This window comes from Heliangelus exortis, chromosome 1 (genome assembly GCF_036169615.1).
Source record: "Heliangelus exortis chromosome 1, bHelExo1.hap1, whole genome shotgun sequence".
Taxonomy (NCBI): Eukaryota; Metazoa; Chordata; class Aves; order Apodiformes; family Trochilidae; genus Heliangelus; species Heliangelus exortis.
Window position 1 is genome coordinate 88,942,124 of NC_092422.1, and position 10,035 is coordinate 88,952,158.

Sequence of the window (10,035 nt, forward strand, 5' to 3'; positions counted from 1 at the left end):
TAGGAAGTAAGAGCTTTGCTTAAGTATCATAGAATCATAGAACAGGCTGGGTTGGAAGGGACCTCAGAGATCATCGAGTCCAACCCTTGAACAACTACCTCCACAGTCACTAGACCATGGCACTGAGTGCCATATCGAGTCGCTTTTTAAATGTCTCCAGGGACGAAGAGTCCACCACCTCCCCAGGCAGCCCGTTCCAATGTCTGATCACCCTTTCCATGAAAAAATTCTTTCTAATATCCAATCTGAACTTCCCCCGGCACAATTTAAGACCATGCCCTCTTGTCTTACTGAGAGTTGCCTGGGAAAAGAGACCAACCCCCCCCCTGGCTACCCCCTCCTTTCAGGGAGTTGTAGAGAGCAATGAGGTCTCCCCTGAGCCTCCTCTTCTCCAGGCTGAACACCCCCAGCTCCCTCAGCCTCTCCTCATAGGATCTGTGTTCGAGTCCCTTCACCAGCCTGGTTGCCCTCCTTTGGACCTGTTCGAGGACCTCAATATCCTTCTTGAACTGAGGGGCCCAGAACTGAACACTTTGCAGTTTTAGTGCTTCTGTACCCATTTTGTATAGCTGTCTGGGAAGATCTTATTTATGAGTTTGATACCAGTACTGTTCAGTGTAACAATATTCAGTAATCTGTATGGTAAGTAAAAGCTGAGATGCTTGGCAAATAGTATTTTGAGTGATGGATGTTATTAAAATACTTTGAGAATAATTTGATATCAGAAGGTGTATTTGTGTGTCATTGTTTTAAAACAAAACAAAACAAAAGAAAAACAACAAAAACCCACCTTGAAAGACAGTAAAAGAAAATTGTGTAATTTGTCAAAGTTTATTAATGAAGATTAGGAAACAGTCTGCTAGTCATACAGTGCCCAATTTATTATAAAGCAGTATGCTTGGAATTGGGTTTTTCTGCTACAGAAATAATTCCAGACAGATTTAGTTTGTCTTGCTGTATTTCAGTAATACTTAGTTTTCTAACTTTTTTTTCTAAGGGACGGGGCTTTAAAAAAGGCAGGAGCATGAAAACTGGCTATGATGAAAATTCTTGGAAGAAGCAATGTATGGAACTGGTGAATTTAATTTTCCAATGTGAAGATTCTGAACCTTTCCGGCAGCCAGTTGATTTGGATCAATATCCTGTAAGTTGTTCATATTAACCTTGTAAGAGAATTTTTTTTCCTTTTAGTCTTTGGTACCATAATAAGCTCTCTATATTACTCTTGGAGCTATTTGTTCTCTTTATGGCTTTAGTCCCAAACCACTGAAAAAAATTTGCTTTGCTCTGTGCCTAGAACTATGAGCTCTACTGCATCAAGATAACATCCATCATAATATTGGTACAGAACACAAAGCAACTGAACAGCAGCAATGGTGTCTACAAATACCTATGTCCCTTAAATATGGCTTGAAACTACTCTGTTGGTTTTTTTGCTTGCTTTCTTACTGTGCATTATAAGGAAATAATTTTAGATAAGTCTGTGTTCTTAATTAAAACTAGTTTCTTGAGGGACAATCTACAAAACCTGTTTACTAAACCTGAGATACAAAACTTGATTTGTTCCTTCCCTTAGCGGTTCATGGTATTCTTGCTCTTTGGTCTCTTTCTTTTTTTCTAAAAACTCAAACTTGAAAGGAAGAAAACTTCCTACCAAGCATGCAAGCTTTTCCTGTGGACTTCACATCTTGAGTTTGGGTCTTGCTTCATGTTTTAAAAACATCTTGGCTTTCCTCTAAAGCTCATTAACAGGAGAGAAAGACAGAGCTGGTCATTTTAAGACACCCTTAAATACAGAAATAAAATTTAAAAGAGATGTTTTTCCTTTATACCACCTTGAATCTTTTTTTTTGTATGTTCTATCTAGGATTACAGACATATTATAGACACTCCAATGGACTTCGGTACAGTGAAAGAAACTCTGGAAGCTGGAAATTATGACACTCCAATGGAATTGTGCAAAGATATAAGACTAATATTTAGTAATGCAAAGTCTTATACTCCAAACAAAAAGTCAAAGGTAGCTGTTAATGTTGGGGGTTTTATGATTGTCATGAGTTTGGAATTTGTTTATTAGTACTTTGAATAACGCTGCTGTTAGAGCTGGGGAGAAGTATGAGAAAAATAATGTGTTCATTTCTTGCTTATTTAGTACTTAGTGTATTGTGTGCCATGCTTTTTCCATTTCTTTTCTGTACAAGTTTTAATTTTAGAAATGTTATTCTTGTATGAAAGGCTCCATTTTTAATATCATCCCCTTTCTTACCTAGATTTATAGCATGACCTTGAGATTATCAGCACTGTTTGAAGAGAAAATAAGACGAATTGTTTCAGATTTCAAAAATGGTCAGAAGCAGAATGAAAAACTACGAAGAAACCAGAGGTATACGAGAAGATTTCATAATCAAAGCTCAGCACAGCATCCTACCAAAATGCTCAGGTAACCAAATTATGAAAATAAAGAGGTCACAGAAAAAATTGGTCACAACTGACCAATACTTATATTGACTGGTAGGTTTAGTCTGTGAAGAAGAGTATATTGTGGTTTATTAAATGGTTACCTAACTCTGGTCTAAAGACTTAGTTTAACTACTTCTCTTGCAGTAGGAAAGGTGTGCCCCAAAAAAAAGGGGGTCTGTGAAACACAAAGTGTCAAAAGAGTAGAAAGGTTGGGTCTTTCTTCTCCTCCTCCCCTCCTTCTCCCTTTTTGTTTAATATTTCAATCAGGAAGTCAATATTTAGTATGACCAAAATAATAAGGAATGAAACAAAGATTTACTTACTGTATATGCTAAGTAAGCCTGGAGAAGAGAAGGCTCCAAGGAGACCTTATAAGCAGCCTTCCAGTACCTCAAGGGGGCCTACAGGGAAGCTGGTGAGGGTCTTTTTATGAGGGCATGGAGTGATAGGACAAAGGGTAATGACCTTAAATTGGAAAAGAGTAGATTTAGGCTAGACATGAGGCTAGAAGAAATTTTTTCTTGTGAGTGTGGTGAGACACTGGCAGGGGTTGCCCAGGGGAGCTGTGGCAACCCCATCCCTGGCAGTGTTCAAGGCCAGGTTGGATGGGGCTGTGAGCAACCTGGTCTGGTGGGAGGTGTCCCTGCCCATGCAGGGGGGATTGGAAGTAGGTGATCTTTAAGGTCCCTTCCAACCAAAACCAATCTGAGAATACAAAGCTGTGTGTGTATTACATGTTTCATCACATACAGAAAAAAGTCAGTCCTTACAGGATTTATAGAAATTTTCACTTGCTGTAGCATTCTTTTGGTAGCTAGATATATCTTTTCTCTTTTCAAGGAAAAGAAGTTTTGGACACAACTGCTGGTTGGCATGATTAACTGTTCTTAATTTGCATATGTAATGAAGTGAGACAAAATACAAAAGCTAAACATGGTAAATCATAGAAACTGGGCTTGCATCTTTCTGCTGCTGTCCAGCCTTTTTTCTTTGGCAGTAAAAGTGTAGTAATCAAGAGTTTAAAAAAACAAAACAAAACATAGGAATACATTGTTTACCATGTTTTAAATTGTAAGAAAAAACAGCCAATGGATTACTGTTACATTTTCAAATTCTTTGTGTGTGTTGGATTACGCCACAGAAAATACTTGGCAATGAGCTTTACACTTTACTTGGTTCCTACTTCTTCACAGAGAAACACATTTCAGGATAAGTGAAAATTTTGCTTTGAAACCACACCTCTGCTTGTATCAATAATTGTATGTGACTTGTTTAGAAGTCAGTGATGCTTGGCAGAACTGAGGTTTGGGAATCTTTGGGAAAGTATTTTTATGGCAGAAAATGCATATGCATCTTGTGTGCCTGGATGGATACTGGAAAAACTTCAGTTGTAAGCAAGTAACTGACAATATAGAAGTTCTAAATGTGAAAATAAATGAAAACAGTTAACTTTTACTAAAGATGAACCTGTCTGTGTGTCTTGAACTCGGTTTATTACAGCATATAATGTTAGTATGCATACCACTTAGTTTATGTGCAATTAAAAATTCAAAAGAAATTAAGGCTCCTGTTGCAGTTTCTTGGTAAACAGTAGGACATTACTGTCTAGAAAGTATATGGTATGAAATTCTTTGTTTTTCATAGCAATGTGTCTCCTTGTGTATAAATTCACTACAATATTAGGCTGTTATTTTAATGAAAGTACTTAATGCTTACCTTTCTCAAAGTTGATACTGTCTCACACCTTGTTACCTTGCATATCTAACTCTTGCATAAATCTAAAATCATGTGGCATACAGCTAGTTAAGCTTTCAGAGAGAAGTATTATTAAAATAAAATAATTGCCATCATTTCTCATAGTTTAACAACTTGTGTTGCTTTTACTACTTTCTCCTTTCACTAGAAATATGAAGCAGAAACCATTGAAGTCGCAGGCAAAAAATGAATCTGAGCATGAAGATTCTTTTACTCAACCTACCTCAAGCAGAGCTGCCTGTGTTGCAAGCCATAAAATGAATGCTAGCAATTACAACCACAGTTCCTCTGGTGAATCCTCTGATTCTGCATGCCTGGCATCCTTTGAAAGGAATGGAAAAGCTAGATCCACAACACTAACAAATTGTTCTGCAGTATCATCAGGTCAGAAATTGAGTTTTTCAGATGACAGTTTTCATCTTGGTCTTCTCTATGAATTGTCCACTAATGTTTCCTTTATAATTGATGTAATTTGCATTTGCATTCTAAATTGTTAAAAGAGGTTTGCATTGTTCATGTGAAAGATTTTTAGACAAGATTTCTGTGTAGCTTGTTTTTTCTTTAATAGAGAATTTTGTGTAATTTAATGAATTTTGGACACTTCTTACATTATTGAATACTATAAAAAGGTTTGTGTACTAAACAGCTTTTTGCTTTAAAATCCTCTAGAATGCAGGAAGTTAACTGTTATTAATGAAAAAGCTTGTACCTAAGTGGAAATCTATCAGTAGTATGGTGTGCTGCTCAGAAGTAGAGCTGTCTTGGTTGTTAATTCATTTTGTAGTCAAGTAGATGATATTTTTTGGCAGCATTTATATGGAGATTCACAACAAAGCTGCATTGAGTAAGATACATGATAAGAAAAAGTTGAAAGAAAAAGATCCTCTTAAGTTTCACTGAATACTGTAATAGAAGAATAGAATTTCTTCATTTCCGGCAGCTATCCCAGAAAATTGGTTGTAGTGAATGGAAGTCTCTTACATAAAATGGAGTGTATTTGATAAATAGTACTATACAAAAGTACAGATTATACACTTGTATATGTTACCTTAAAAAGTGTCACCCAAAGTTAGCAAGTTACAAGTTCCCCAAGACATAAAAATCTTCCATACTTGTTTTTTTTTTTCTTTACCTGACCTTCACAGAAGTTCAGCTTCTTTCAAAGAATAAGAAGGAAAGTCCTAGTAAAAGAAATTTGTCATAGTAGGTTTTGTGTTGGTTTTTAGCATGTTTTTTCTCTTAAATCAACTTTGTTATTTTACTTGAAACTTAAATACAGGCTAAAGAAGCTTCCTATCAGTGAGCACTGTAGAAATATGGAGTGGTGTATTCTGTAGGGTTGTCAGTTTCATACATGTAAGACATTAAGGCATGGCAGTGTATTGTACAATAATATGAGGAAATATTTCCTTGATCAGCAAATTGTTTCTCTTAATTTGAAGGTAATTGTACGCTTAGAATTCTAATGACAATTTTTTTTTAATAGAAAGTGAAACAGAAGTTTCTTTGGTTTCTTCATCATCTTCATCTTCTACGAGCAGCTCAGAAGACAGCAAAGAAGGCTCTGCAACTCTTTTGTCACCTCTACTACACAATGGTGTATGTAGAAGAACAAACAGCAATCAAAGGATAACTAGAAATCAAGCTGCTCAGAGGAAACAAATAGGTCAGGTTTGAGTAGTTTTCTTGGGAATGGCAAATAAATTTGTTTACATATAGCTATATATAATTATCTTTAATTACTGTATATCTAAGGTACTAATTTGTTTATGGTAGTTCTGCTGTTCTGAAATTACCTACATGGCACTTCTGAAAACATTTTTTTCAGTACTTAGGTGGGTAGGGCAGAAACAGACTAGTGAGAGGGATTGTCTTGCAGCATTTTGTATGTTAATGAGAGTAAAAGCAGTAATTCATAAAGTTTTAATTTTGCAGTAGAATGAACCCAAAATTTACGCTATAGTTAAGTAATTTTTCTTTTGACAGACAACAAAAGCACATAATTTCCTAGTTAAGAGTGTATTTCATTTGACATATCTGTGGGTTGAACCTGTTCCAGATTCGACAGAACTTAAGAAGCTGCTATTTTTATATTTAAGATATTAATCAGTCCTTTTCTTTGCAGGAACACTTCCTCAGGAGAATGGGAATACAAGAAAAACTGTCAGGAAAAGGTTATATGGAAGTGACTCTGAAAATTCATCAGTGGTAACAACACAGTCACTCAATAAGAGTGCTGGGAGACATAGAAAAACTCCACGCAGAAGTGCTGCAGTGGCTGCTAATAAGTTAAGGCTAATGAGTGATGTGGAGGAAGAGGTTTCAAGCTCAGAAAGTATTGGCATTGGATGTAAGAATAGAAAACTGCCTCACCGAAATGCCTCAGCTGCAGCCAGGAGAATGTTACTGGAGGGGTCTGAGGATGATGTTGGCTTAAAGTCTGAAAGTGAAAAAGAAATAGAAGAGCAGCTCAGCAAAAGGAAAATTTTTTCTCTACCTGGTTCGTCTGTAGCACGAAGAAAATTTGTTAGTGAATCAGAAAATGGAACTTCGGATTCTGAGACAGACACACAGATGAAGGAGAAAAACTTAGAAAGCAATGGTCATAAGCTGTTGTGTTCAACAGTCAGCTCTATGTCTTCCAAAATGAGAAGCCCCACCCTAGACTTTTCAGAGGAGGATTGCAAAAGCCATAATTCAGAGGATGGGAGCAGTCAAAAAGTTTTTGACCAGTCAACGTCTGCACATAATAAGTCTGCAGTGAGCAACTCTGAGAATGAAATGGATTCTGAATCAGATAGATGGAATGGCAGAAAAGCAACTGGTCTGCAGCTTGCTGCTCCTTTAAAAAAAGCAAAAGTCCTGAGTGATTTAGAGGACACAGGAGAATCTGAAACAGAAGATAGAAAAGAGGGGAGTATTTTCTCAGAGAACTTGGTGCCAACTAGAATTGCAAGGAGTTCAAAATCTGGACCTCGTGCCAGATTCAATTGCTCTTCCAATACAGAATCTGAGACAGATTCCAATAACAGTAATTGCTGTGAAATGTCTTCAAAAGCAAAAAAGAGGAAGAGAAAAGGAAAAACAAAAATCATTAGAAAAGGTACATTTTTTTTTTTTTTTTTTTTTTTTTTTAAATTTCGTGCATCTAACTCTTGATACTGACTAGGCAAAGGATCCAGCATACAATTAATGACTGAGGATTTGACTGTACAAAGTGCAATAGTGTTCCTTGTTTTCCTAAAATAACTATAAATGGTGGAAGGAGAACTGTAAGGTATGATGATGATGGCAATGATGTCTAGAAGTCTAGACAAGTTTGGGACTGGGAGGTTAACAAACCATGTTGAGAGAAAACTCATTGTAGTTCTGTAGGATTTAGAATTCCTGTTGGACACTGGACGTTTTTGTGCAATTTGGGTGTTCTATTTCTCTGTGAAGAACTTGTTATTAAATCATGATTAGTGTTGATATTTACAGGGGTTCAGGTGGTTGCTGCTGTAACTACATTATACTTCTAAGACATTACATGAGAAGGTCTCAGTAAAGCAGTAACAACAGCTAACTCTGAAGGGCAGAAATTCCAGATAGTTGCAGAAACAAGATTTACTATTCCACTTGTTGAAACTTTAGTTCTTTATTCCACTTTAGTTCTTTGCTTTTTATTTTTCCTAAAATATTCTCTGTCACTCAAAAGTTTGTATGTGTTAGCTGACACGATTTGGAGACTTGGTTTTTCAGAGTTTTTTTTAAAGTATATCAGAATAATATTAAGATTTATTATAACAAGTTCTGTACATTTTATGTTATCAAATTGTTAGGGAATTAGTTCTGACTTGGAATTTGAAAGACTGTTCAGAAGTTGGCATTAAGTCTAATCCTTCCAAATGTGTCACTGAGGCGCAGAGACCAGATTACAGACTTCTAAGAACTCCTTAGGAATTTTAACTATAACTGTCTATTGAGCTCTAGTTTTACCAGAACCACATTGCCATAGTCACTTTCTAAAAATAGGGAGGGGGATCTTAATTGCTTTATAGAATTCAAAATCTTTGTTCATTGTGCTTCATATGTCAAAACTCCTGGGTCAAAACTTGGGTTTTGTTATTTTTTGAGGCTAGTACCATTACTTTTAGAAGTTTTGATGAGACTTAATATAGAAAAAAGGGAAGGTATTTGTACACAAATACTTCATCTAGTTTAGGAATCTGTAGCTTTTGGTGTAGGCAATTTGTAGCATTTCCCTTACCAAGTTTGTTTAACACCTCATTGTTAAGGGAAAAACCAGACTGTTTAATTTTTTTTTTTTTCCTTTTTGTGTGTAAATATTTCCCATGAAAATAGAATCTCATCCTGGGTAGCCGACACTGATCCGTTACTTCAGTGGCTTGTCCTTTGAATGTAACATGGATTTTCTAACAGTTAATATTGTAGTGTTTTAAAGCTCAATGAAAACTTGGTTTCTCTCCTAGCCAAGTCTTTAACACACTGGTTAAAGTGTGGCTTGCGCTGTATTGTACCTTTTATGCCATGGGTTGAAATGTTATATTTGTCATACATCTGTGACTTGGAGCAAAACTTCTCTCACATTTTGTCTCCTAATTTTTTATTTTTTTTTTAAATTCTTATCCTTTTACTATGGCCATAGCTTCTTCAGTATTCAGTGTTCATTCAACTAGGATCATAAAACCAAATTCAGTATAGTTTTCCATGTGCAGCTGGTTCCAAACATTGGCAAGTGTTAATATGTATTATTAATTAGTTGCCAAGGGCTGCAGTTGCTAATGATGATAATAAATTCTGAAATATTTTAATGAGAATCAGTAAGAAAATAAACAACAGCTTTTACTTTTAATATCTGTTTTAGCTTTAAGGGGGACTCATTTATCCTGGAGCAGTCTTACTTTGTACAAAATGTTTAACATTCCCTCCCCTTATAGCCACCTGAATGTTTACTTGTGCACACAGCAGAATGTCAGTTTTTTTGTTTTACCACAATTCTTAAGCTGATGCCTTTCTTAAACTCTAAAACCTAATTAAGAAACCCTTAAGAAGGGAATCCTTTGGGTAATTATGGGGGGAGGGTGAGTATCACCAAATTTCTATGAGGCCATGGAATATCTTTCTTTAAAAAAGCAGTAGAGGTAAGATACAGTAATGAATACTTGCATTGTTTGGGTCTCATGACACAGTCATCTGCCTAGAGGGATCAGGATACTGTTAACTTAGTAAAAAACTTAATACTGTGTTTCCAGCATGTGCTGGAAGAATGGTCAAAGACAAGAAAAGTTAAAGACATGGGACCAAATTTGAGATTCCTTTTACATGAAAGGGCCATGTGTCATTGTCATATACAGTGTCCTGTATAGGCAAGTAACTTGAAGGCATTTTATTTTCTTTAAGTTGTGAGGTTTTCCCTCTGTTTTCTTGAAACATTAGCTGTCCTTTATATGAACTGATAGCTAGCTTTGGACAATGTTTGCTGTAAAGCACAATATTTTCCATTTCAAGTTTATATAATCTAATTTGGGATGTTACCACTAATTTTTAAATTAACAGATGACCCTTTCTGTCTTACTTTTCTCCTTAGCAGCCAATAGATGTCACAATAGATGTGCTCTTAGGACAGCCTGGATTGGCTGTGATTTGCAAAACTGATGCATTTATCACTCTTTTCTAAAGAGGCTGATAGTTAATTGGAAATAGCAACCTAAACTTGTTTTTACTTCTGAAAGTTACTGCTGGAGTCCATGCGTATTTTTATATAAAGACATAGGTACATATTTATTTAGTATCTATTTTCAAATATATATATATGAC

At 35.8% G+C, this 10,035-nt stretch overlaps 1 protein-coding gene across 1 annotated transcript in view; it reads left to right on the forward strand.

Moving 5' to 3' along the window:
• The window catches only part of BRWD1 (bromodomain and WD repeat domain containing 1), a 52,612-nt gene that overhangs the window by 38,461 nt on the left and 4,116 nt on the right, over nucleotides 1-10,035 (forward strand). The window contains exons 35-40 of the mRNA XM_071752986.1: nucleotides 998-1,144; nucleotides 1,868-2,020; nucleotides 2,271-2,440; nucleotides 4,364-4,599; nucleotides 5,702-5,881; nucleotides 6,341-7,318. Of these exons, the coding sequence (XP_071609087.1) occupies nucleotides 998-1,144; nucleotides 1,868-2,020; nucleotides 2,271-2,440; nucleotides 4,364-4,599; nucleotides 5,702-5,881; nucleotides 6,341-7,318 (1,864 nt within the window). The remainder of the gene's footprint in view (nucleotides 1-997; nucleotides 1,145-1,867; nucleotides 2,021-2,270; nucleotides 2,441-4,363; nucleotides 4,600-5,701; nucleotides 5,882-6,340; nucleotides 7,319-10,035) is intronic.